Genomic DNA, 26,455 nt, shown 5'->3' with positions numbered 1-26,455 from the left:
GGTACACCCGATATCTCTCCGTCATCTGTGATAATATATCGGACGTGCCTCGGATTCAAATCGGACATGTGACGTAGATATGGCAGAGTAGATATGGCAGAGGTGTCCACTGAATAGCTTGGATTTGGATTCAGTGTTACAGTGGGTAGGTATATGGTATAACGCTAGTTTAACTAAGGAAGTACACATACAAAACAAAAAGTGTCATCATGAGATAATGACTCGCGGCGAGGGGAGCTCTCCCTCGCGTGTCCCCCGTGCCCCCGGCCCCCGTGCCCCCGGCCCCCGTGCCCCGCGCCGCCTGATTTATTACACATGATATTTTGCTTTTGCACATTGAAGGGAGTCGGTTCCTGCTAGTGCTAAGTATTACATGATGCATGTGTGGCGCCGCTCGGCCTCAGATCCTCGGGAGCGCCCGCAGCGGCAGCTCCTCGACCGAGGCCGATGGCCGAAGCCCAAAGTAGCTTCACTTTGCCGAATTGGCTTTGCAGCGTTCCAAAAACAAGATTGACGTATGTATTCATGTACACTTCACACACCGCTAGAGGTGCGTGCAGCGTGCCCGGGAGCGAACCCCGAGCCCCGAGCCCCGAGCCCCGAGCCCCGATCGGAAGTCGGCCCCGGCCACATGTCGGTGGTCGGTGTGCTATTGTTGCCTGACTGATGAAAATGCACAAACTAATTTGTTCAATTGTTGATGATACTAGATTCACTCGACAGGTTACTTACACAAAGAAAACTTACAACTACACAACAAGAAATAAAATATTATGTAGAGCCAGTAGTGATTGCCACCAGCTGCAGCCGCCAGCCACAGCTTGCCATGAGATAACTAGATACATGGAGAAAAAACCGGCCAAGTTGAGTCTCGCGCTACGAGAGTTCCGTACTACAGTCGTATTTTTTGGACATTTTGCACGATAAATCAAAAACTATTATGCCTAAAAATAAATAAAAATCTGTTTTAGAATGTTCAAGTAAAGCCCTTTTATATGATACCCCACTTGATATAGTAATCTTACTTTGAAAGTTGAAAATAGCAATATTTGTTCATGACCTCCTTTTTGGAAGTCGGTTAATTAAACATTTTCTAGAAGGTAATCATTAATCATAAATAATTGGTCAATATTGTTTAAAAAAATCACAATTTATTAAAACAGAACCAAATACTTTTACAAGTACAAAATGTTTAATGATTGGAACAAAATTAGCACAAACAATTTTACAGGAGGAAATTTTTTGAATATCTCAGCCGCCATCTTGTTTTTTCAATTTTTTACACTTTTTCTAAAAATCGTTTACTAATATCTGTAATACCTGCAAGTTTAAACGAAATCGGTTGTAAAACAAAAAAGTTACAAAAGTCACGTCGGCCGCCATCTTGTTTTTCTGAAATGTCATAATTTTTCCCTACTCGAATCCCACTCCTGAACATATCTCCCATACATTATTATATCATTTTCTGTCTCTTTCTAGGAGAACAATTATGTCAATGAGTCAGTCAGTGAGTGAGTGAGTGAGTGAGTGAGTGAGTCAGTGGTAATCGAGCTATATATAGTATAATAATTAAATTACAACAGTGTGTGTATACTTGTGTGTGTGTGTGTGTGTGTGTGTGTGTGTGTGTAAGTGGGAGTGTGTGATTGCATGCATATTTAGATGTTAGCTACTTTTTTTTGTTAATTAAAATTACACGCGTGCTTCGGCAACCGCCGAGTTTCTTGCTGGTTCTTCTCGGTAGAAAAGGCATTCCGAACCAGTGGTAGATGCATCCGACTATTCGAAAGTACTTGTAAAAGTTTTTTTTTTTTAATTTTATTGGTTTGCCAACAGATAGTACACATTTTATAAAATAACAATTACAATTCACAGAGAAAAAATTTAGAGTGTACACCCAATTACAAACGGCAAACCGGCATGCATTTTAAAAGCTTGCAAGTGCGGGATTACCAGTTAACTTAAAGCTAAAAATACAAATATGAAAAAATAAAAAATAAAAACACTGCAATTTACAATAGTACTAAATATTAAATACTAAATATTACATAAAACAAGAAAAATCACGAAGAAGCATACGAGTTTATAATGCTGCATCAATATACTGATGCAGCATTTTTTTGTACTGCTGCAAGGAGAGTGAATGAAATCTCCTGAAACTCCTGAAACTGTCGTCACCGCGCAAGCTTGACGAAGTACTCGGAGCATGCCTAAAGTTCAACAAATCGAACCCACTGGATAAACTCAACTGTTCGCACCTCGGCATCGCTGCGCCCGATAAATCTCCCATCTTCGTGTCCGAACACCTATCTCCAGCGAATCGTGCCCTGCATGCCTTGTCTCGCAGCTTTAAAAAGGAGCATGGGTACAAATACCTTTGGGTGCGGCACGGGCGTATTATGATGAGGAAAGACGACTCTTCGCCAGCTATTTGGATCAAAAATACTGACGCTCTTAAGGAAATTAAAACCTAGATTATTAATATTTTTCTATGTATATTGATTTAGCTATAACGGCGTTAAAGGTACTGTTGACAAATTAAGTATTTATTACCAAAATGAATAAAATTCTTTGAATAAAAAAGATTTTAATTTTATTTTATTTTTTATTTGTAACGGTCGCACGTGTGTCGTCGCAGACATCCGCGCGCAGCTGGCGGAGCAGACGCGCGTGCTGGAGGCGCGCGCCGACGCGGCGGCCGGCGTGGCGGCCGAGCTGGGCGACTACTGCCGCCGCCGCGCCGAGCTGGAGGCGGAGTACGCGCGCGCGCTCGACAAGCTGGCGCGCGCCGCGCTGCAGCGCCACAAGGACCACCGCGCGCGCCGCGAGCAGTGGCCGCTGGCCGGCGCCGCCGCGTGCTGGCGCGCCGCGCTCGAGCACGCGCGCGCGCTGGGTCGCGACCACGCCGCGCTGGCCGAGCTGTACGCCGGCCCGCTGGCCGCGCGGCTGCAGCGCGCCGCCGACGACGTGCTGCGTCTGCACCGCCGCTGCCGCGACGTGCTGGCCGAGCGCCACGACGAGCTGGGCGCCGCGCTCGCGGACGCGGCGCAGCTGGGCAAGGCGCAGGCCGCGGCCGCCGCCGACTGGCGCCAGGCCGCGCTCAAGCTGCGCAGCGCGCACCAGGCGCGCGCGGCGCTGGCGCTCGCCGAGCCGCCGCGCCCCAAGAAGCTCAAGGCGCTGGACAAGGAGCTGGACAAGCGCCGCGCGCGCCACAGCGACGCGCGCGCCCGGGCGCTGCGAGCGCGCGCCGACTACGTGCTGGGCCTCGAGGCGGCCAACGCCACGCTGCAGCGCTACTACCTGGACGACGTCGCCGACGTCATGCTGGTGAGTGTCGCGGCGCAGGCGGTGGCGGTACAACACACAAGTGTGACCTACGTGTGTCGTTGCAGTGCACGGAGGTGGGCTTCGAGGCGGTGGTGGGGCGCGCCGTGCGCAGCGCGGGCGCGGCCGAGGACGCGTGCGCCGAGGCGGGGCGCGCCGCCGCCGCCGCGCTGCAGGCCGCGGCCGACGCGCTGGACGCGCTGGCCGACCGGCAGCGCCTCGTGGCCGCGCACCCCGGCGCCTTCGCGCTGCCGCGCCCGCTGCCCTACGCCGGCGAGCCGCCGCCCGAGCAGGACCGCGCCATGGCCGAGCTGCTGGGCGACGCGGCGCCCGCCGACGACGCGTGCGAGGCGCACCGCACCGACCTGCGCCTGCGCCTGGCGCAGCTGGACGCCAGCGCGCGCGCGCTGCGCGCCGAGTGCCGCGAGGCCGCCAAGACGCTGGACGCGGCCGAGGCGGAGCTGGTGCGCCAGATGGAGGGCCCCGACGCGGCCTGGGCGCCCGCCGCCGCGCCGCCGCCCGACGACGACGCGCCGCGCCGCGACCAGGAGGACTACTACCTGCAGAAGTTCCGCTGCTACGTGTCGTGCGCGGGCCGCCTGGCGCGCCTGGAGAGCAAGGCGCAGGCGGTGCGCGAGCGGCTGCTGGGCGGCGCGGCGGCCGCGCGCTCGCCGCCGTCGCCGCCGCGCCGCGCCGCCGCGCGCCGCCGCGGCTTGTTCGCCGCGCCGCTCGACGAGCGGCTGCCCGCCGTGCTCACGTCGTGCGTGCGCGTCATCGCCACCTACGGTGAGTGGGCTCGTGTTGTGGCCAGCTGTTGTATCGGCACGACGCGACGGTTGCGCTGTACACGAGTGTCCCCCGCAGGGCTGCAGCACCAGGGCGTGTTCCGCGTGTCGGGCTCGCAGACGGAGATGGCGGCTCTGCGCGCGGCCTTCGAGCGCGGCGCAGACCCGCTGGCGGGAGCCCGCGACGCGTCCGACATCAACTCCGTGTGCGGCCTGCTCAAGCTGTACCTGCGCGAGCTGCGGCCGCCGCTGCTGCCGCCGCAGCTGCAGGAGCGCCTGCTGCGCGTCGCCGCGCTGCCCGACGACCACACGGTACGCACAACTCCTTACACCCTCCCACGAACTCGGTCCCACTATCGGTGTAAACATCGCCTCGCCAGCAAGCGCTCAACCGCCCGACGTTCGCAGTTCGCGCGGCGCCTGCGCGAACTCCTTACACCCTCCCACGAACTCGGTCCCACTATCGGTGTAAACATCAGCGCGACGTCCGCGCCTCGCCAGCAAGCGCTCAACCGCCCGACGTTCGCAGTTCGCGCGGCGCCTGCGCGAACTCCTTACACCCTCCCACGAACTCGGTCCCACTATCGGTGTAAACATCAGCGCGACGTCCGCGCCTCGCCAGCAAGCGCTCAACCGCCCGACGTTCGCAGTTCGCGCGGCGCCTGCGCGAACTCCTTACACCCTCCCACGAACTCGGTCCCACTATCGGTGTAAACATCAGCGCGACGTCCGCGCCTCGCCAGCAAGCGCTCAACCGCCCGACGTTCGCAGTTCGCGCGGCGCCTGCGCGAACTCCTTACACCCTCCCACGAACTCGGTCCCACTATCGGTGTAAACATCAGCGCGACGTCCGCGCCTCGCCAGCAAGCGCTCAACCGCCCGACGTTCGCAGTTCGCGCGGCGCCTGCGCGAACTCCTTACACCCTCCCACGAACTCGGTCCCACTATCGGTGTAAACATCAGCGCGACGTCCGCGCCTCGCCAGCAAGCGCTCAACCGCCCGACGTTCGCAGTTCGCGCGGCGCCCGCGCGAACTCCTTACACCCTCCCACGAACTCGGTCCCACTATCGGTGTAAACATCAGCGCGACGTCCGCGCCTCGCCAGCAAGCGCTCAACCGCCCGACGTTCGCAGTTCGCGCGGCGCCTGCGCGAACTCCTTACACCCTCCCACGAACTCGGTCCCACTATCGGTGTAAACATCAGCGCGACGTCCGCGCCTCGCCAGCAAGCGCTCAACCGCCCGACGTTCGCAGTTCGCGCGGCGCCTGCGCGAACTCCTTACACCCTCCCACGAACTCGGTCCCACTATCGGTGTAAACATCAGCGCGACGTCCGCGCCTCGCCAGCAAGCGCTCAACCGCCCGACGTTCGCAGTTCGCGCGGCGCCTGCGCGAACTCCTTACACCCTCCCACGAACTCGGTCCCACTATCGGTGTAAACATCAGCGCGACGTCCGCGCCTCGCCAGCAAGCGCTCAACCGCCCGACGTTCGCAGTTCGCGCGGCGCCTGCGCGAACTCCTTACACCCTCCCACGAACTCGGTCCCACTATCGGTGTAAACATCAGCGCGACGTCCGCGCCTCGCCAGCAAGCGCTCAACCGCCCGACGTTCGCAGTTCGCGCGGCGCCTGCGCGAACTCCTTACACCCTCCCACGAACTCGGTCCCACTATCGGTGTAAACATCAGCGCGACGTCCGCGCCTCGCCAGCAAGCGCTCAACCGCCCGACGTTCGCAGTTCGCGCGGCGCCTGCGCGAACTCCTTACACCCTCCCACGAACTCGGTCCCACTATCGGTGTAAACATCAGCGCGACGTCCGCGCCTCGCCAGCAAGCGCTCAACCGCCCGACGTTCGCAGTTCGCGCGGCGCCTGCGCGAACTCCTTACACCCTCCCACGAACTCGGTCCCACTATCGGTGTAAACATCAGCGCGACGTCCGCGCCTCGCCAGCAAGCGCTCAACCGCCCGACGTTCGCAGTTCGCGCGGCGCCTGCGCGAACTCCTTACACCCTCCCACGAACTCGGTCCCACTATCGGTGTAAACATCAGCGCGACGTCCGCGCCTCGCCAGCAAGCGCTCAACCGCCCGACGTTCGCAGTTCGCGCGGCGCCTGCGCGAACTCCTTACACCCTCCCACGAACTCGGTCCCACTATCGGTGTAAACATCAGCGCGACGTCCGCGCCTCGCCAGCAAGCGCTCAACCGCCCGACGTTCGCAGTTCGCGCGGCGCCTGCGCGACACGCTGAGCGCGCTGCCCGTGCCGCAGCTGCTGGTGCTGCGCTATCTGTTCGCGTTCCTGGCTCACCTGGCCGAGCACGCGCAGCACAACATGATGGACGCGTGGAACCTCGCCATCTGCCTCGGGCCCACGCTGCTGGCCGCCTGGGGCGAGGGCGGTGCGCAGGTGGCGGCGCAGAACCTCGTCAACGAGCTGGTCAAGCGCACCATCCAGCACCACCTGGAGGTGTTCCCGCAGGACCTCGCGCCCCACACGCTGTACCGCCGGCCCGAGCCCGCGCCCGACGAGACCGACGCGCCCGACGCGCCGCCCGAGCCCGACGACGACGCGCGCGACCTCTCGCTCTACGACGACGACGACGACGACGACGACGACGACGACGACGAGGACAACGACGATGACGGTAAGCCGCGTACGCGTTTTAGATTCTTTCGGCTACTTGACAAACGTTCGAATGGTCCGTCAAGTTTTTTTTTTGTTTATTTGAAAGTAATCTACAGCGTAAATACATAATTATTATTTAAATTTAAAATCTAGGTATAACAGAAGGCCAAAAGAGATAACTTAAAATTATAATTAAAACTATTTTTAACAGAATAGATTTAGAATAAATGTAGGTATATACAATAATAATATAATTACAACAGTGTGTGTGTATGCTTGTGTGAGTGTGTGTGTATACGTGTGTGAGTGTGTGCTTGTGTGTGTGTGTGTGTAAGTGGGAGTGTGTGATTGCATGCATATTTAGATGTTAACTACTTTTTTTTTACGATGATAGTTTCTTAATTCCTTTTTAAATTTAGTGTTTGATAGGTAACATAAGTCAAACTCAGCGAACTGATAGTTATAAGTACGTACCAAGCGTGGAATTATAGAATTTCGCGCATAATTTGAGTTAGATTTAGAAGGCGCGTGTGACGCGTTCTTAAAGGTTGAGCATTAAATGAAAAGGCTGAGAGTAAGCTAGGACAATCAAAAAATATACACAAAATACAACAATATCACAAAAATAATAATAATTAAAAAACCGACTTCCAATATCACTACAAAGTAAAAAAAATACTTTAGTTTCTACACGTGTATGAAGTCGGGCGAGCATAATAAAATAAACTAGAAATCGAAGCGCGAAGCTCGCCCGACTTCAACATACATACACGTGTAGAAACTAGTTATTTTCTACTTTGTAGTGGTTTTGGAAGTCGGTTTTTTAAATATATATTTTTTGAATCGGTAATTTCTACTACTAACGGTGTTGAAATGTGTGAATGCGGTGTTGAAATGTGTGAATGCAGTGTTGAAATGTGTGAATGCGGTGTTGAAATGTGTGAATGCGGTGTCGAATGTGTAAAGCTTCAACGCGGCGTCCATCGTGTTGCAGAGCGCGCGGCGAGCGACGTCGACGGCGACGCGGGGCCCGACGCCGGCGAGCTCGCCGCTGACGCCGCCGCCGACACGTGAGTGATCCATCACGAGTACCGAGCTTCTCCATCGTCCATTCCGTGCCGCGGAGGTTCTTCGGCCGGATTAAAACAAGTTTCACGTGTTTCATGTTGTTTTTCAAAATTATGTAATCTTAAAACTTGTTTTAATTAAAATCAATAGTATAAATAAAAAAGAGAGGTTAAAAATGTTTATGAAATAATATCTTTGGTATACAATTCATATACGAAATTCCCGAACGTTTCTTGAGACAATGAATTGAAGAAATGCCAACCCAGAGCGTTCTAAATTCAAAACACTGTTTTGCTCACTGGGTGCATAGAGATAGTATACAAATACAAGACTGGGTGCGTGTTATCTATGGTGACTGGTGACTGGTGACTGGTGAGCAAAAACGACTCATCTCTTTGCTCTCTGGTTTGAGGCAGCAGATATTTTTTAGGATTAGGATTTTTCTCGCCAACACGTATCATCCAAATATTGGTAAAAATAAAAGTTAAACTTTTCACTAGTAATATCAGTTCAATCGACCGACGCAGTCCCTACCGAGTACCGAGGGACGCTCCCTCGGAGTGTAGAGAGGAAGGCTCCCTACACTCAGGATTTCAACTCGAATCCCTCCTTACACTCAGGATCTCAACTCGAATCACTCGCTACGCTCAGGATATCAACTCGAATCCCTCCTTACACTCTGAATCTCAACTCGAACCACTCGCTACGCTCATGATTTCAACTCGAATCCCTCCCTACACTCAGGATTTCAACTCGAATCCCTCCCTATACTCAGGATTTCAACTCGAATCCCTCCCTACACTCAGGATTTCAACTCGAATCCCTCCCTATATTCAGGATTTCAACTCGAATCCCTCCCTACACTCACGATTTCAACTCGAATCCCTCCCTATACTCAGGATTTCAACTCGAATCCCTCCCTATGTGACGTTGTAAATTTTGAACTACTAACTAGCGTTTCGCTTTTAATAAAAATCTATTTTGTTCAAAGTATGTTGGTGCCACCTAGCATCAAGGTGCAGAACTACGCGTGGGTCGATGTTCAGAGTTCATTCGAGCCACAATAGATGGCGTTTGCTTCGTTGTCAATTGTCGTAAAAATAAAACAAAATAATTAAATAAAACCATAATATCATTGTTTATTGTTAAGTCATTAACAAAACGGTTCTTATAATATATCCTTAGGTTCCGCAAATATTCAAAATGAATTGGCTTCATGATCAAACTAAATGAGAGCGGCCACACTCGGGTTGCGTCTGGCAACACCGATTGGTGAGATTTAGAATTTTTCTGGAGTCAACATGTGAAGACGAATTTTTTCGTTCCAGGAAAATCTCACTCCTTTTCGCCCATGGCTTCGCCTGGGAAAATACAATAGTTATAAATTTAGTCATCCTAACGTATTTCAATGTTTCATCAATTATGTTCCAGTTATTTACCTTCCCAAATAAATGAGGATAATGGGTTGTGGGTGGACTCCTGAAAACCATTGGTGGCCAGGAGTTCAATAGGGTTTCCGTTTGCGTTTCCGTTTTTAGTTTTCGGTATTTATTTCTTTTGCACATTCACGTTGGCAACTTAATTCTATGGATAAGACTTGGTAAAAATCTTTGTAATGAAACATTTCGGTTGTGAAGAATCAAATAAATTGAGTTTTGGATCTTGGCCGATGCCGTCCAGCTACCTTGCAGTCTTCGCACCTACAAGTAAGCAAATGTTTGTATCCTGGAACAGTTTAGTGAACCTTCTTAGTGTATGTGTACAGTAAGAACCCTGTCTTTACTACTGAGCTTTTATTTTGAAACAATTTTATGAATTTTTCTGTGTCATTGTCTATTCCATGCCAATGGCATCTTAAATTTAAAACATAGATTTTATGTACTATCTACCTAAGGCATTCTAATGTATCTAAATTAAGTCTTGGCATTAAGCTAGAATAACTAAGCATTATTAGCCATCACTATGTATTAAGCGACCCCGGTAAAAGTTACATTAAAAACAATTTTGCCTAACATCTAGCAAATTTCATTTATAACACCTCATATACATTACAAGGGAGTCGGCGGCTAGCTTCTATTCTTTACTAGGTAGATAGATCAAGTAAGTAAAATTATTATTTTTTTTCCTCTAATCTTTGTAAGGTGGTAGATTATTCCGTATCCGGGTATATTTCTATTCCGCCCAATTTATTCACTTATACACCTCCAAGGTAAGTCGATAACATAATTAAACGGCATAAGCACCATTTATAAAGTGTTGATTAAGTAAGAAAAAAAAATGTTGGACTATACTCAGAAAATTACTTAAACTATCAAACAAAATTTCTAACTATTAGTTATTATTTAGTTAGTTAACCATAAAAACAGCTTAGTGCTCTTTGCAATGTGTCACTACTTAGAAAATTGTACAATCAGCGGAGTACATTTCATAAAATTCACAAAATTTCTCAAAATATACAGAAATAACTATATAAAAAAAACGTTCGGGCGCCATTTGTAAGGGTGGTAAATTGGGCGGAATAGAAATATACCCGGATACGGAATAATCTACCACCTTACAAAGATTAGAGGAAAAAAAATAATAATTTTACTTACTTGATCTATCTACCTAGTAAAGAATAGAAGCTAGCCGCCGACTCCCTTGTAATGTATATGAGGTGTTATAAATGAAATTTGCTAGATGTTAGGCAAAATTGTTTTTAATGTAACTTTTACCGGGGTCGCTTAATACATAGTGATGGCTAATAATGCTTAGTTATTCTAGCTTAATGCCAAGACTTAATTTAGATACATTAGAATGCCTTAGGTAGATAGTACATAAAATCTATGTTTTAAATTTAAGATGCCATTGGCATGGAATAGACAATGACACAGAAAAATTCATAAAATTGTTTCAAAATAAAAGCTCAGTAGTAAAGACAGGGTTCTTACTGTACACATACACTAAGAAGGTTCACTAAACTGTTCCAGGATACAAACATTTGCTTACTTGTAGGTGCGAAGACTGCAAGGTAGCTGGACGGCATCGGCCAAGATCCAAAACTCAATTTATTTGATTCTTCACAACCGAAATGTTTCATTACAAAGATTTTTACCAAGTCTTATCCATAGAATTAAGTTGCCAACGTGAATGTGCAAAAGAAATAAATACCGAAAACTAAAAACGGAAACGCAAACGGAAACCCTATTGAACTCCTGGCCACCAATGGTTTTCAGGAGTCCACCCACAACCCATTATCCTCATTTATTTGGGAAGGTAAAATAACTGGAACATAATTGATGAAACATTGAAATACGTTAGGATGACTAAATTTATAACTATTGTATTTTCCCAGGCGAAGCCATGGGCGAAAAGGAGTGAGATTTTCCTGGAACGAAAAAATTCGTCTTCACATGTTGACTCCAGAAAAATTCTAAATCTCACCAATCGGTGTTGCCAGACGCAACCCGAGTGTGGCCGCTCTCATTTAGTTTGATCATGAAGCCAATTCATTTTGAATATTTGCGGAACCTAAGGATATATTATAAGAACCGTTTTGTTAATGACTTAACAATAAACAAATGATATTATGGTTTTATTTAATTATTTTGTTTTATTTTTACGACAATTGACAACGAAGCAAACGCCATCTATTGTGGCTCGAATGAACTCTGAACATCGACCCACGCGTAGTTCTGCACCTTGATGCTAGGTGGCACCAACATACTTTGAACAAAATAGATTTTTATTAAAAGCGAAACGCTAGTTAGTAGTTCAAAATTTACAACGTCACACCTACACTCAGGATTTCAACTCGAATCCCTCCCTACACTCAGGATTTCAACTCGAATCCCTCCCTATATTCAGGATTTCAACTCGAATCCCTCCCTACACTCAGGATTTCAACTCGAATCCCTCCCTATACTCAGGATTTCAACTCGAATCCCTCCCTACACTCAGGATTTCAACTCGAATCCCTCCCTACACTCAGGATTTCAACTCGAATCCCTCCCTATATTCAGGATTTCAACTCGAATCCCTCCCTATATTCAGGATTTCAACTCGAATCCCTCCCTACACTCAGGATTTCAACTCGAATCCCTCCCTATACTCAGGATTTCAACTCGAATCCCTCCCTACACTCAGGATTTCAACTCGAATCCCTCCCTACACTCAGGATTTCAACTCGAATCCCTCCCTATATTCAGGATTTCAACTCGAATCCCTCCCTACACTCAGGATTTCAACTCGAATCCCTCCCTACACTCAGGATCCCAACTCGAATCACTCGCTACGCTCTTAATTCTATAATTAGTTTTTTATATATACTATATGAATTATTTTTAGTCTGTTCTAATAATTTTTAATAATCAGTTTTTCTTTTTATATGTACTTTATTTGTATTCGTAAAACTATATGTAATTTTAAAATTGGTAAATAATCTGCGTATTTTTACCTATACCTATATACCTATGTATCTAACATATTGTGTGTGTGGTGACGTGTGGTGCTCCGCAGCCGCCTGGACAGCACGCCCGACCTGGTGCTGGACTTGCCGGCGCGGCCCGACGCGCGCCGCGCCGACACCGCGCCCGACGCGTGCCACGCCGACACGTTCGCGCACAACCGCGACACGCTCAAGAAGCGCCCCGCCCTCGGCGCCGCGCACAGGTACGCGCGCACTACTACATCATATTGTGTGTGTGGTGACGTGTGGTGCTCCGCAGCCGCGCACAGGTACGCGCGCACTACATCATATTGTGTGTGTGGTGACGTGTGGTGCTCCGCAGCCGCCTGGACAGCACGCCCGACCTGGTGCTGGACTTGCCGGCGCGGCCCGACGCGCGCCGCGCCGACACCGCGCCCGACGCGTGCCACGCCGACACGTTCGCGCACAACCGCGACACGCTCAAGAAGCGCCCCGCCCTCGGCGCCGCGCACAGGTACGCGCGCACTACTACATCATATTGTGTGTGTGGTGACGTGTGGTGCTCCGCAGCCGCGCACAGGTACGCGCGCACTACATCATATTGTGTGTGTGGTGACGTGTGGTGCTCCGCAGCCGCCTGGACAGCACGCCCGACCTGGTGCTGGACTTGCCGGCGCGGCCCGACGCGCGCCGCGCCGACACCGCGCCCGACGCGTGCCACGCCGACACGTTCGCGCACAACCGCGACACGCTCAAGAAGCGCCCCGCCCTCGGCGCCGCGCACAGGTACGCGCGCACTACTACATCATATTGTGTGTGTGGTGACGTGTGGTGCTCCGCAGCGCCGCACAGGTACGCGCGCACTACATCATATTGTGTGTGTGGTGACGTGTGGTGCTCCGCAGCCGCCTGGACAGCACGCCCGACCTGGTGCTGGACCTGCCGGCGCGGCCCGACGCGCACAGATACGCGCGCACTACTGATTTCATATTGATTTCGATTTTGTGCACTCTTGTTTGAATAAGTCTGACTGTGCAAACTGCAAAATATTATCATGTACTAATAGCACAACTTATCTCGGTATTATTGTTGATCAACATCTGAGGTGGGATAAGCACGTAGACATGCTGACTAAAAAAGTCCGAAGCTTGAGCTATATATACAATAACTAGTATTTTGCTCGCTGCTCGAGCTGCTAAAGCAGCTCTCGAGGTCTATAATGGCCATTTTGAACAATTTAAAAAAAGTTTTAAATTTTGTATGAAAAAATAAATTCCGCCATTTTGAATTTTTTTTCCACCCATCGAGTAGACCTTGGGATCCTGATCATCTCTTGCCAAGAAACCACTCTTCCATCTTTCATACCCTCCGAGATGGACGCCGATGAAATTTGTATGGCGGCCATCTTTTTTTTCACAATATTGAATTTTTTTTCAAATTTTTGGCAATTGGATGAGGTTTCGAATGACATTTGGTCGAGCACCTCCCACCTATCTTCAATACCTTGAGCGTGCCCTTCACCCGTCTCCGAAATCCTCAATCATCAGCTCCCTCCATGTGTTGCCCTAAAGGAATCATTGTCTTCTATATGAAACCACAAGTGAAAAAAAAAAGTTTCATACAAAATTTTACAGGAGGAAATTTTTTGAAAATCTCGGCCGCCATCTTGTTTTTCCAATTTTTTTCACATTTTCTAAAAATCGTTTGTTAATATTTAAAATAACTGCAAGTTGTAACAAAATCGGTTGGAAAACAAAAAAGTTACAAAAGTCAGGTCGGCCGCCATCTTGTTTTTCTGAAATGTCATAATTTTTCCCTAGTCGAATCCCACTTCTGAACATATCTCCCATACATTATTATATCATTTTCTATCTCTTTCTAGGAGAACAATTATGTCAATCAGTGAGTGAGTGGTAATTGAGCTATATATAGTATAATTTAAGAAACATTATGAGTGTTAACCTACTGTTAAGAGTTTACTGCTCTTTAACTCAGTCGTTAATATTATATGGCATTATAGCCTGGGGCTCATGTGGATCAACTTTACTAGACAAACTAAATAAGGCTCAAAAACTTAATCTCAAAATTATCTTAAAAAAGAACCGACGATTTCCTACGGAAGAATTATTTAAGCTAAGTAAAGTACTAACCCCAAGAAAAATATTCATTTGGCAAATAACAATGTATATGGCAAAATATATAGACAACTTCACAATCGAGCAAACTCCCAGTCACCGTCGGCAAAGGCAACTAAGATGTTCAGTTCCCCGACGGACGTCTGGATTCTCGAGTAGACATTTTACAGCTGCGGCACCAAAACTATTCAATAACCTTCCGCTGGAGGTATCTTATCTGATTTTATGTGCCCAGCGCCCATCCTTAAAGAAAAAACTTAAATTCTATATAAAGAAATTTCTCCTAGAAACCTCTTTTGAAAATTTTAAACGTCTTTATGACAAGATCTGTTGAAACGAATGCCTTAACTTATTACAACTTATCCTATCTATTTAAATTATATATCTAAACTCCGTATGCATTAACACTGTTGCACCAAATAAAATATAGTTTTAGTAATGTATGAATATATATATAGTATAGTATAAATATAGTATAGTATATAATATAATATAATATAGTATGAATGAGGTCGATGAACTTTGTCAGCCCTAGCACAGACTACGGTCTATTTGGGCTGCAAACTGCCAACACCAGTCGCGGCTTTTTGTCTAGTGCTTTGGTCTGGAAGTTGGTGTGAATTATTCGCTTTTTTTTGTCTAAATAAAATAAATAAATAAAATAAAAAATAAATTTGTATTGAACCGCGGCGGGAGTCAAATAGTTATGGCATGTGAATGAGATGAAGAAACGTCTTTAGTTCATTACGTATTATTGTAATACATTATATGGGAACGCTATTTAAAAAAACCGCCCGAATTGAGAACCACCTTCTTTTTGGAAGTCGGTTCAAAAGACATATTTTATCGGCGTAGCTATATGTATGTATAGGGTTCGAGGAGCTAACTCAGCGTCACGCCGCGTCGAAAGGTCCAAATCTGTTATTTTGCAAAGTCAAATCAGTTATTCGAATTGGGCACCATCGTACACTGTTTGATTGTCAGTCAGTTGTCAGTGGTCGAATGTTTGCGATGTCATCGGTGATAGGTAAAATTAGTAACGTAAAACTAAAGCTACAAGGGTTCCAAACGCGCCCATTCGGCACTTTTATAAGCTCTTTTAAATCTATTAATATCTTTACCACCGAAAACAATCAGCCGATTATATTTTAAAGAGATTATGTTAGTTACAGTGGCTCCGCCTCCTTCGTTGCAGACCGGCGTGCGCGGAGAGCGGCTCGGAGGGCGAGGCGGGCGCGGCGGGCGCGGCGGGCGCGGCGGGCGCGGCGGGCGGGGCGGGCGGGGCGGGCGCGGGGGGCAGCCCGGTGCCGGCGCGCAACACGCTGCGCGTGGCCGCCAAGTTCGCGGAGCTCACGCTGACGGGCGGCTCGCTCAAGCCCGCGCTGGCCGCCAAGCCCGCGCTGCTGCGCCGCCCCACGCCGCACCCGCAGCACGCGACGCGCGCGCAGCCCGCGCCCGACGCGCCGCACGCGCCCGACGGCGGCGAGCTGTGATACTTCGACGAGTCGCGTGAAGCCGACCGACACAAAGTTCCACTCGACCGGATGAGGGACGCGCGAATGCATAGGTAGGTAACGAATAGACGGACAGACGAACATACGAACATTTTATATTAGATAAGGAGATAAATGTAATATTTTACTAACGACATGTGGGCCATTCGTGAGGCTATCGCGTGCTAGCGTGTAACACGCGTGCCACACGCAGCTAGCACGCGTGCTGCTAGCGTGTAACGCGCGTGCCCGCGGCACGCCGGGCCGCATCCGCCCAGAATGTTGCCCCAGCATGCCCGTACATGTTAGCGTAATATTTTGGACGAAAAACTTTTTACGGTCAATGTTTTTTTTATATTGTTTCGGAGGCGCTAATCTCTCGTATTTTGACAATTGTATTGAAGAAATTTTAATATTTATTTTATATTGAAGCCGAATTGTAATTTTCTAGTTGAAGTAATAATTGATTTTTAAGTAATTTAACTTTTTTAATGATATCCAAGAAGTATACGACTGTACGATAGTTGTTAAACCCGCGACGACAAGTGAGCGCTCGCTCGGCGACAAGTGAGCGCTCGCTCGGCGACAAGTGAGCGCTCGCTCGGCGACAAGTGAGCGCTCGCTCGGCGACAATGTCGATTGCCTTTCGTTAACATACTAGCAATGTTACACGACCGTGGCGACAAGTGAGCGCTCGCTCGGCGACAATGTCGATTGCCTTTCGTTAACATACTAGCAATGTTACACGACCGTGACGACAAGTGAGCGCTCGCTCGGCGACAATGTCGATTGCCTTTCGTTAACATACTAGCAATGTTACACGACCGTGGCGACAAGTGAGCGCTCGCTCGGCGACAATGTCGATTGCCTTTCGTTAACATACTAGCAATGTTACACGACCGTGGCGACAAGTGAGCGCTCGCTCGGCGACAATGTCGATTGCCTTTCGTTAACATACTAGCAATGTTACACGACCGTGGCGACAAGTGAGCGCTCGCTCGGCGACAATGTCGATTGCCTTTCGTTAACATACTAGCAATGTTACACGACCGTGGCGACAAGTGAGCGCTCGCTCGGCGACAATGTCGATTGCCTTTCGTTAACATACTAGCAATGTTACACGACCGTGGCGACAAGTGAGCGCTCGCTCGGCGACAATGTCGATTGCCTTTCGTTAACATACTAGCAATGTTACACGACCGTGGCGACAAGTGAGCGCTCGCTCGGCGACAATGTCGATTGCCTTTCGTTAACATACTAGCAATGTTACACGACCGTGACGACAAGTGAGCGCTCGCTCGGCGACAAGTCAGCGCTCGCTCGGCGACAAGTCAGCGCTCGCTCGGCGACAATGTCGATTGCCTTTCGTTAACATACTAGCAATGTTTCCTGTGTGACCACTCCTTATGCTCATATGCTCAATATGCGATGACGTCACGCAGCCTCCGTCGCGTGCTCACTGTGGTGTGCGGCTCGCTCCAAATATTATGTTAATCGTATCTGTCTACAGCGAGCGAACGAGAATAATCATATTAATTAGATGATAAGTTGAAACTCGGGAGTGAACCGCGTCTGTGGCGGAGTGCAGGTTTTATATGATATTAATAGCGCGTAATAAATTAGATGATAGAACGCGGTGCGCCGCGCCGTGCCGTGCTGCAGTGCGGCACGGCGCGGCACAATGTTATTTTTGTACGCCGCACTGTACTCGCGTCTACAATAAACAGTATTATTCAAACCTTGCCTTTTATTTGTTCCGGCTCCCGATCCTGGCTGCACAGCGTTACCTACCATCACATTATGATATCGAGTCGATAAGAGGAGAGCAAATAACGCTTGTGATGCAACATACTACGCGATGCGCGCGTACGTGTGTACGACGTGAGGGGCGACGCGCCCGATGTACCTTTGCTATCGTGTGATACATAGGTAGGTACAATACAACTTTTCGCCTCACTAGTGAAAGGGTACCAGAAGCGAGTTAAAAAGTTAGACAGAAAAGCAGGGCATTATAAGCTATTTTTGGATTGGTTATTGGACTGTCTTCTCTTTTAAACTCGCTCGCAGGCATTGGTCACACGCGCAGAGCTTACCGAGAGGTTTAATCTTTAAACTAACCTAACTACAACATTAACCTGATGAGGGCACAAAATTACAAGGTACTACAACCAATCAATTAAAATGACCTAAACGCAAAGCATTCAATAGTCGAATGAGTCTACGAGCGAGACGCAGACTCCTTTTAAAACCATAAACCACTCGTATTTATACCACACGAACTCGTGTGTTTATACCATCGACTCAAGCTGGTGATGCAACAATGCAACACATGACGTCAATTCTGTCAGAGATAATTAATTATTATAAGTGCGATAACCACTGACTGATTATATACTTCGTATTCGATGGCGATGACACTAGCGAGTAGCGACAATACAAAATGCAAACAATTTCTAAGTACTACTTCGTGTTGTATTCCGGGTTCCTATGTCGATGACAAAATGTAAGAAAAGTATTGTGGGTACCTTGAAGTTTGAACAATTTCTGCATTTCATTTTACTCGAATTGTGATCATGTTACTTTTTCAACATTTTAAAAATTACTATCCACAAAGAACTAATTAAGATAAAGACAATTTTTTGTTTTACCGCCATTTCTTATTTCTTTTCTGCACTCGTCTTGTTGCGTTATTTGTATAAAATAAATACATTATATGAAAGTAGGTAATTAATTTTAATTTCCTGTTATGTTTCATGTTTTTCAAAATTATGTAATCTTAAAACTTGTTTTAATTAAAAGTCAATAGTATAAATAAAAAAGAGAGGTTAAAAATGTTTATGAAATAATATCTTTGGTATACAATTCATATACGAAATTCCCGAACGTTTCTTGAGACAATGAATTGAAGAAATGCCAACCCAGAGCGTTCTAAATTCAAATCACTGTTTCGCTCACTGGGTGCATAGAGATAGTATACAAATACAAGACTGGGTGCGTGTTATCTATGGTGACTGGTGACTGGTGACTGGTGCGCAAAAACGACTCACCTCTTTGCTCTCTGGTTTTAGGAGCAGAGGAAGCCGGACACAGTCGGGCTTTTTACGCGGCCGAAAGTAATATACATCGACCTTTAAAAGGAGATAGCAGATTTGTAGAGCGTTGTCTCTGTCGTTGAGACCGACAAAACGTCATATAGGTATGAGCACAGAATATATAATAGTACTACGTATGAGTGACAGAGACAACGCTCTACAAAGCGAAATGTCATTTTAAAGGCCGAAGTACGTTACTTTCGGCCGCGTACTGCAAGGTGATCATCAAAACAGGACTGGTTCATTCATTAGAGCGTAGAGACCTGTTCGGTTGTAAGACCTGGCACCTGGCACCTGGCACCTGGCACCTGGCACCTGGCAACCCTATGTCTGTACTCTGTACTTGGGAGTGCCTAGTTCTTAGGTGTATAACATAGGCACATAGCTAGGTGGAGTGACGTCAGTAGGTGCAAGTCGGGGGGCAGGGGTCGGGGGGCAGGGGACATCGCGACAAGTAAAACGGCATGGTACAGAGATGCGCTATATTGTGTGTGTGCGGCGCTAGTGGCGCTAGTAGCGCAGGCAGTGCTCGTGCAGCGCGTGCGGCAGCGGCGGCGCGGCGTTCTCCTTGTCGCGCGCGTAGTGCGGCGCGAACGGCTCGCCGAGCGGCGCCTCGAACTCGTCGCCCGAGCCGTCCGACGCCTCCAGGTAGCCGAACAGCCGCGCCGCGCCCGCCGCGCGCGCCTCGCGCCGCCGCGCCGCGCCGGCGGGCTGCGTCGCCGGCGCCGCTGCCGCCGCGGGCGCCGCCGCCGCCGCCGCCGCCGCCGCCGCCGCCGCCTGCGTGGCAGCGCCGCGCGCCGCGCTCGACGGCACCTTCAGGCTGCGGCTCTCGATGTGGCTGCAAGCAAACGGCACGTTAGCACCTAGGCCTGACCCCGGGCGGGCGGGCGGGCGGATACTCACTGGGCGTCGCGCAGGTGCGCCGCCAGCGCCGGCTGGTCGTCGGCCAGGAACGGGCACTTGGCGCACGCCTTCTTGTTGTGCACCTTGTGCACGTGCGTGGCGAGCCGCTCGGCGCGCGCCGCCTTGTACTCGCACAGCGCGCACGCGAAGGGCTTCAGGTGCGTGTTGAGGTGCCGCTTCAGGCACCAGTTGTCCACGCCCGACCACGCGCAGTAGCAGCACGCGTAGCGCCGCTCGCCCTGCGGGGCAGGCGCGCGCGTTAGTGGGCCGCCGGGCGGGCGCGGGCGCGGGGGGGGCGGGCTCACCTTGCGGCGCGCGGGGCTGGCGGGCGCGGGCGCGGGCGGCTCGGGCTTGACGCGCGGCGCCGCGGCGGCGGCCCCCTGCGGCGCGGCGGGCGGCGCGGCGGGGGCGGGCGCGCGCGCGGCTGCGGCGCGGCGGATGCGGCTGAGGTCGTAGGGCTGGTCGCGGTGCATGCGCAGGAAGTGCTTCTTGACGTGGTCGGCGCGGTTGAACTGCTTGCCGCACAGGTAGCAGTGGAAGGGCTTCTCGTCGCGGTGGATGTTCTCGTGGCGCGTGAACAGGTCGCGCCGGTCCGTGGCGTAGGGGCACGCGCCGCACGCGTAGCGCTTGGCGGGCGCGTGCGCGGGCGCGGGCGGCGCGTCGCGGCGCGCCTCCACCTTGCTCTTGAGGCGCTGCAGGTAGCGCGTGAGGTCGTCCAGCGCGGGGTTGTCGCGCAGCAGCTGGTCGGCGGCCGCGGGGTCGGAGTGGTGCGCGCGCGCCAGGTGCTGGCGCACGGCGCGCGCCCAGCCGCTGGCGAACCCGCAGCCGGCCAGCGGGCACGCGAAGGCGCGCGCCTGCGAGTGCGTGCCCAGCCAGTGCTCGGCCACGCGCGCCAGGAAGCCCACGCAGTCGCACTCGGCGCACTTGAACAGGCGCTGCGCGGGGTTGTAGGCCGCCACGCGCGAGTGCGCCCACGCCAGCGGCTCCTCGGCCGCCGTCCAGCGGTCCTCGGCCGTGGGGTCGGTGCGCGGCGCGAAGTTGGCCTGCAGGATGCCGGGCGGCGGGAAGCCGTTCTGCATGAGCGCCGCCAGCCCCCACGCCGTGATGTGCTCCTCGGGCCGCAGCTCCTCGTCCTCCACGCCCGGGAACTCCACGCCGCCCACGCCGCCCGCAGCCGCCTCCTCGCCGTACAGCTTCTTGGTGATCTCCTTGAACATGTCCTCGCAGTCCAGCGCCAGCGAGCCCACGCCCACGCCCACGCCCACGCCGCCCTCCATGTCGCTGCAACAGAACAGTGCCTGCATGCATTAGTATGCCGAGCCGACACAAACATTCAGGCTACGACGCGAGTGCGGCGCGGTGGCGATGCGACACCGCGCCGCACTCGCGATACAATACGACGCGGGCCGTGTGCAGGAGTGTCGGGAGACACCCCCCGGGGTGCAGCGTGCAGCGGTCCCCGGGCCCGTACCTGCGGGAGGCTGCCGGCCGCGCCGAGGGTGCGCGCCTACTAGCGGGAGCCGGCCCTCCCCCGCCGCCCGCCCGTCGCCGCCCGCCCGCCGCCCGCCGCCGCCCGCCGCCGCCCGCCGCCGCCCAGCGCGATCGATGCCGCGACACTTGCGCGCCACAGGCGTCACTGCTGCTGCTTACTAAATGAACCGAGCCAATCATCAGTCTTCACAACAAAACAAATTCGGGCACAGTACCCGTAGTATAAGATTTTACGTCTCACCAAACGTTGCTAGAATTCGAGAGTCGAAACACAGTAACAAAGTAAAATGGACCTAAACGGCCTTGAATTGAAGTCGAATATTCAATGCCACTGATTTTAATTTCGCAATGTTTCCGCTTGGAGCGCTGGCTGTAGAAGTGTAGACAAACTTGAGCTTTAAAACAAGATGATTAAGATCCAGTTTACTGTAACGCGGAAGTATTTCGACTCTCGAATTTGGTTTGGTTTGGTGAGACGTAAAATCTTATAGTACGGGTACTGATCACAAATGTTCCCCGTATTCCCTAACGGCGATCGGCCAGCGGCCACCCATCCAGATGTCGGCATAATTAATATGCTATCTACCACGGGGCGGGGGCGAAGCGCCGCGGGGCGGGGGCGAAGCGCCGCGGGGCGGGGGCGAAGCGCCGCGGGGCGGGGGCGAAGCGCCGCGGGGCGGGGGCGAAGCGCCCGGTGGGGGGCAGGTCACGAGTGGCTCTGTACTCTGTAGAGCTACATACGACACCTACTTACTCATTATAAAATCTATCTATCTAGGTGCTAACTAGGGTTCATTCCCGGGAATTCTCGAGCCGAGAATTCCCGGGAAATCGTTGGGCTTTGTTCCCGGGAAATCAAGCTCGAGAAAACTCGAGAACTCGAGAAATCATATTTGAGTCTATGAAATTATAAAATAAAACGATTTGCGTTTGCCGTTTGTTTTAAATGCAAAAATTTCATTTGATTTTTTTTTCTAATTAACATGCCAAAAATGGTGCTGTGATTATAATTTAATTATAAGTTAGGATAAGGTTAACGTTTTCATGTTGAAATTTTTGTTTATTGTTTGTTTTGTTTAAAAGAAAGAAGCTAGAAGTTTTAAGTTGATTTTTTTTCTTTTTAATGCTGTGCTTGTGCTGTAATTGTATATATGTATAAATCACAAATGTCAGAATAGCTTATTTTTTTAGTTTTCTTTAAGAAAAAGAAGCTAATTATGTTGAAGACTGTCAATAAAAGTCTTATAATTATTTTGGTACTTTTATTTGAGAGGAAACCACTGAATTTGTTGATTAATCGCATTATTGGAACCGAAGAATATGCAAATCCGTACGTAAATGTAAATTTCTCGACAGCCCGAGAAGACCCGAGAAATTAGCCTCGAGAATTCTCGAGACCCGAGAAATCATGAACCCTAGTGCTAACCTAATACCTACTATTATTAATTTATGAAACAATAGTTATTTTTAAAAACAATTAAGAAAATACAGCAAGTGGTAGTGATGGTAGTAGTAGTAGTAGCACAGGTGGTAGTAGTAGTAGTAGCACAGGTGGTAGTAGTAGTAGCACAGGTGGTAGTAGTAGTGTAGAGGTGCAACCTCTACCGTTACTTGGCTGGCAGCTATTAAGAAAACTTCGCAGCTGCCACACAACAATATTCAAATTTGGAACGCAGTAGAGAATCCTCCTGGTCACGCACGTTACAAGATTCCACATTCCCTATCATCCGCTCGTCACGTCAACATCTTCTACCATTGTATTATATAAAGCTCGCGAGCCCGTCTGTATTGTACATAACATATCAATTGTAAAGTGTAAAATAAACATCATTATATGTAGCTGGTTCTTCATTACATCAAACCTTCAGCTACATAATTGGTGACTCCCGAGCTCAAGAACACATCAGCCACATTGGGTACCTACGTCTACGGTCGAGCCTGCACACTGCTCCCGTACATCTCCGGCGTGCAAGCAACTCAACGCAACAAGCAACGACGTGCGGCTACATTAGCTGCACCCTCTGAACGCGAAAGCTACGAGTTACGACTGCGACTCGACATGGACGCCACAGATGGTGTCCCTCGTGGACGCAATCCAGTTAACTCGACGCGGCACGCTACGCAACCTACCCTGTCCTACATCGCTGACCACAACACAACCTCCTGAACCCGACGCGAGATTCATACGTGCATGCCTTGTGAGTACATATCCAAGGCGCCCTGAGGAGGGATCCAGGTTTTATAAGGACATTATTTCTTCTGTGCTGAAAAACAATTTCTAACTATAATATTTGTGACATTGCATTTTGTTTTGTGAAAATTATTTTTGAGTGACGTATTTTTGTAATTTTCAAATTCAGTGAAAAAGAACATTAACATTCCATGAACAATATAGACAATAAGTGACGTCTCATCATCTCATTTTAAAAAGGGAATTTTTTTATAGACATTTTACTTTTTAGAACAATTTTATTTAGTTATATTGTCAGTCATAATTGCCATTGTATTTTGTAAAATTTTCCTGTCATAACAATTTAAATTTCAGCAATTTATAAAGAAACAGTATTACACGTATGAAGAGGACTAATCTCTCCGTTCCATGGTTCCATTAACAACAAACCCCTACGGACCATGCCACAATTCGTAAGGTTTTCAGCAAAGCTTCCTCCGTGCATTGCGGATCATCTTTTATTTCAAAGTGAAGCAGCTTTTGTGGAGTGCTGTATAGCCTCCGCACACATGTTCCTGTAGTTCACTGTGCAGCCTTAGACACGATGTCACTCGTTCGTAAGTCCTTCGACCTTTTCACTTTTCCAGGTTCACTGAGTTTATCGCGCTCAGAACCTCTCTTCAGGTCTGTGTGGACGCGAGTTTGCCAAGGTTCGACGTGAAGAAGATTTGCTCATCATGCGTCTCCTCCGTCATCAACCTTTTTGCACTCCGAACGCTTCATTTATTGTAATTATTTTTTTTCCGTGTCACTTAGGCATACAGGTCCACTGCTTATTTCTCTGGTCTTAAGTACTGCCTCCCAGTCATTGTGTACACAATGACCTGAGGTATTACACCATTACCAGATACTGCTACAGAAGACTCAACATTGAGGCAACTTTCAATCCTATTTGCCTTCTCATTTTTATCAATACATGTTCTAGTTTTAGGGTTATTTTCCTTCATTCTTATGTATATAATACTTGCCTTACTTAATATTTCTTTTTTTTTTTCTGTTTCTCACTCCGTAGGGGGGTGATGTAGAGGTGCAACCTCTACCGTTACTTGGCTGGCAGCTATTAAGAAAACTTCGCAGCTGCCACACAACAATATTCAAATTTGGAACGCAGTAGAGAATCCTCCTGGTCACGCACGTTACAAGATTCCACATTCCCTATCATCCGCTCGTCACGTCAACATCTTCTACCATTGTATTATATAAAGCTCGCGAGCCCGTCTGTATTGTACATAACATATCAATTGTAAAGTGTAAAATAAACATCATTATATGTAGCTGGTTCTTCATTACATCAACCCTTCAGCTACAGTAGTAGCACAGGTGGTAGTAGTAGTAGCACAGGTGGTAGTAGTAGTAGTAGCACAGGTGGTAGTAGTAGTAGCACAGGTGGTAGTAGTAGTAGTAACACAGGTGGTAGTAGTAGTAGCACAGGTGGTAGTAGTAGTAGTAACACAGGTGGTAGTAGTAGTAGTAGCAGCACAGGTGGTAGTAGTAGTAGCAGCACAGGTGGTAGTAGTAGTAGTAGCACAGGTGGTAGTAGTAGTAGTAGCACAGGTGGTAGTAGTAGTAGTAGCACAGGTGGTAGTAGTAGTAGCACAGGTGGTAGTAGTAGTAGTAGTAGCACAGGTGGTAGTAGTAGTAGTAACACAGGTGGTAGTAGTAGTAGTAGTAGCACCACAGGTGGTAGTAGTAGTAGTAGCACAGGTGGTAGTAGTAGTAGTAGCACAGGTGGTAGTAGTAGTAGTAGTAGCACAGGTGGTAGTAGTAGTAGCACAGGTGGTAGTAGTAGTAGTAGCACAGGTGGTAGTAGTAGTAGTAGCACAGGTGGTAGTAGTAGTAGTAGCACAGGTGGTAGTAGTAGTAGTAGCACAGGTGGTAGTAGTAGTAGTAGTAGTAGTAGCACAGGTGGTAGTAGTAGTAGTAGCACAGGTGGTAGTAGTAGTAGTAGCACAGGTGGTAGTAGTAGTAGTAGCACAGGTGGTAGTAGTAGTAGTAGCACAGGTGGTAGTAGTAGTAGTAGCACAGGTGGTAGTAGTAGTAGTAGCACAGGTGGTAGTAGTAGTAGTAGCACAGGTGGTAGTAGTAGTAGTAGCACAGGTGGTAGTAGTAGTAGTAGCACAGGTGGTAGTAGTAGTAGCACAGGTGGTAGTAGTAGTAGTAGTAGCACAGGTGGTAGTAGTAGTAGTAGTAGTAGCACAGGTGGTAGTAGTAGTAGTAGTAGTAGTAGTAGCACAGGTGGTAGTAGTAGTAGTAGCACAGGTGGTAGTAGTAGTAGTAGCACAGGTGGTAGTAGTAGTAGTAGCACAGGTGGTAGTAGTAGTAGTAGCACAGGTGGTAGTAGTAGTAGTAGCACAGGTGGTAGTAGTAGTAGTAGCACAGGTGGTAGTAGTAGTAGCACAGGTGGTAGTAGTAGTAGTAGCACAGGTGGTAGTAGTAGTAGCACAGGTGGTAGTAGTAGTAGCACAGGTGGTAGTAGTACTTCCCGTTGACCTAGAATAGACCTAAGTAACTTTCATTTATTTAATACTAGCTGATGCCCGCGATTTCGTCTGCGTGGAATTAGGTTTTTTAAAATTCCCGTGGGAACTCTTTTATTGTCCGGGATAAAAAGTAGCCTATGTCACTCTGCAGTTCTTTATCTACACCCATGCAAAAAATCACGTCAATCCGTTGCACCGTTGCGACGTGATTGAAGGACAAACCAACAAACAAACACTCTTTCGCATTTATAATAAGGGTACTGAGGTACTGATAACAAAGTCGTGGCAGGCTCGTTAGATATCGGGCAGGGATGATGTGGAACGTCGCTGTACGTCGGGCAGGCGGCAGGCGGCAGGCGGCAGGCGGCAGGCGGCAGGCGGCAGGCGGCAGGCGGCAGGCGGCAGGCGGCAGGCAGCT

At 49.5% G+C, this 26,455-nt stretch overlaps 2 protein-coding genes across 22 annotated transcripts in view; one reads left to right on the top strand and one right to left on the bottom strand.

Moving 5' to 3' along the window:
• LOC117989706 (rho GTPase-activating protein 4-like) overlaps nucleotides 1–17,228 on the top strand; it is a 27,079-nt gene extending 9,851 nt beyond the window's left edge. For 2 of the 19 annotated variants that reach the window (XM_069503789.1, XM_069503790.1), the window contains exons 2-8: nucleotides 2,639–3,327; nucleotides 3,393–4,110; nucleotides 4,189–4,421; nucleotides 6,333–6,756; nucleotides 7,732–7,807; nucleotides 12,303–12,999; nucleotides 15,544–17,228. In XM_069503789.1, coding sequence (XP_069359890.1) covers nucleotides 2,639–3,327; nucleotides 3,393–4,110; nucleotides 4,189–4,421; nucleotides 6,333–6,756; nucleotides 7,732–7,807; nucleotides 12,303–12,999; nucleotides 15,544–15,861 — 3,155 coding nt within the window. In that variant the 3' untranslated portion in view covers nucleotides 15,862–17,228. The remainder of the gene's footprint in view (nucleotides 1–2,638; nucleotides 3,328–3,392; nucleotides 4,111–4,188; nucleotides 4,422–6,332; nucleotides 6,757–7,731; nucleotides 7,808–12,302; nucleotides 13,000–15,543) is intronic. The other 17 variants (XR_011237668.1, XR_011237665.1, XR_011237670.1 and 14 more) reach the window with 17 other exon arrangements.
• chn (zinc finger transcriptional factor charlatan) lies at nucleotides 17,027–26,455 on the bottom strand. Of its 3 annotated transcripts, XM_069503792.1 has the most exons (4): nucleotides 21,308–21,952; nucleotides 20,142–21,117; nucleotides 19,837–20,075; nucleotides 17,028–19,771 (listed from the first exon to the last, which is right to left on the bottom strand). In XM_069503792.1, the coding sequence occupies exons 1-4, from the start codon at nucleotides 21,505–21,507 to the stop codon at nucleotides 19,444–19,446; spliced, it is 1,743 nt and encodes a 580-aa protein (XP_069359893.1). In that variant the 5' UTR covers nucleotides 21,508–21,952; the 3' UTR covers nucleotides 17,028–19,443. The 3 variants fall into 3 exon arrangements, with proteins under 3 accessions (XP_069359892.1, XP_069359893.1, XP_069359894.1); XM_069503791.1 differs by having other exon boundaries at nucleotides 17,027–19,771; nucleotides 19,837–21,117; nucleotides 21,308–21,961; XM_069503793.1 differs by lacking the exon at nucleotides 21,308–21,952 and adding an exon at nucleotides 26,371–26,455 and having other exon boundaries at nucleotides 19,837–21,117.

This window comes from Maniola hyperantus, chromosome 16, assembly GCF_902806685.2.
Source record: "Maniola hyperantus chromosome 16, iAphHyp1.2, whole genome shotgun sequence".
In the NCBI taxonomy this organism is placed as follows: Eukaryota; Metazoa; Arthropoda; class Insecta; order Lepidoptera; family Nymphalidae; genus Maniola; species Maniola hyperantus.
Note: the sequence above shows the minus strand (reverse complement) of the source record. Positions and strands in the feature narration are given on the sequence as shown.

Bases quoted from the DNA above. Each gene is read 5' to 3' on its own strand.
- chn (XM_069503791.1), bottom strand. From the start codon at position 21,507: ATGATTGGCTCGGTTCATTTAGTAAGCAGCAGCAGTGACGCCTGTGGC. The intron at 21,118-21,307 runs GTACGGGCCCGG...GTTCTGTTGCAG, and splicing joins CGGCCGGCAGCCTCCCGCAG to CGACATGGAGGGCGGCGTGG. The intron at 19,772-19,836 runs GTGAGTATCCGC...GTTTGCTTGCAG, and splicing joins GCGCACCTGCGCGACGCCCA to CCACATCGAGAGCCGCAGCC.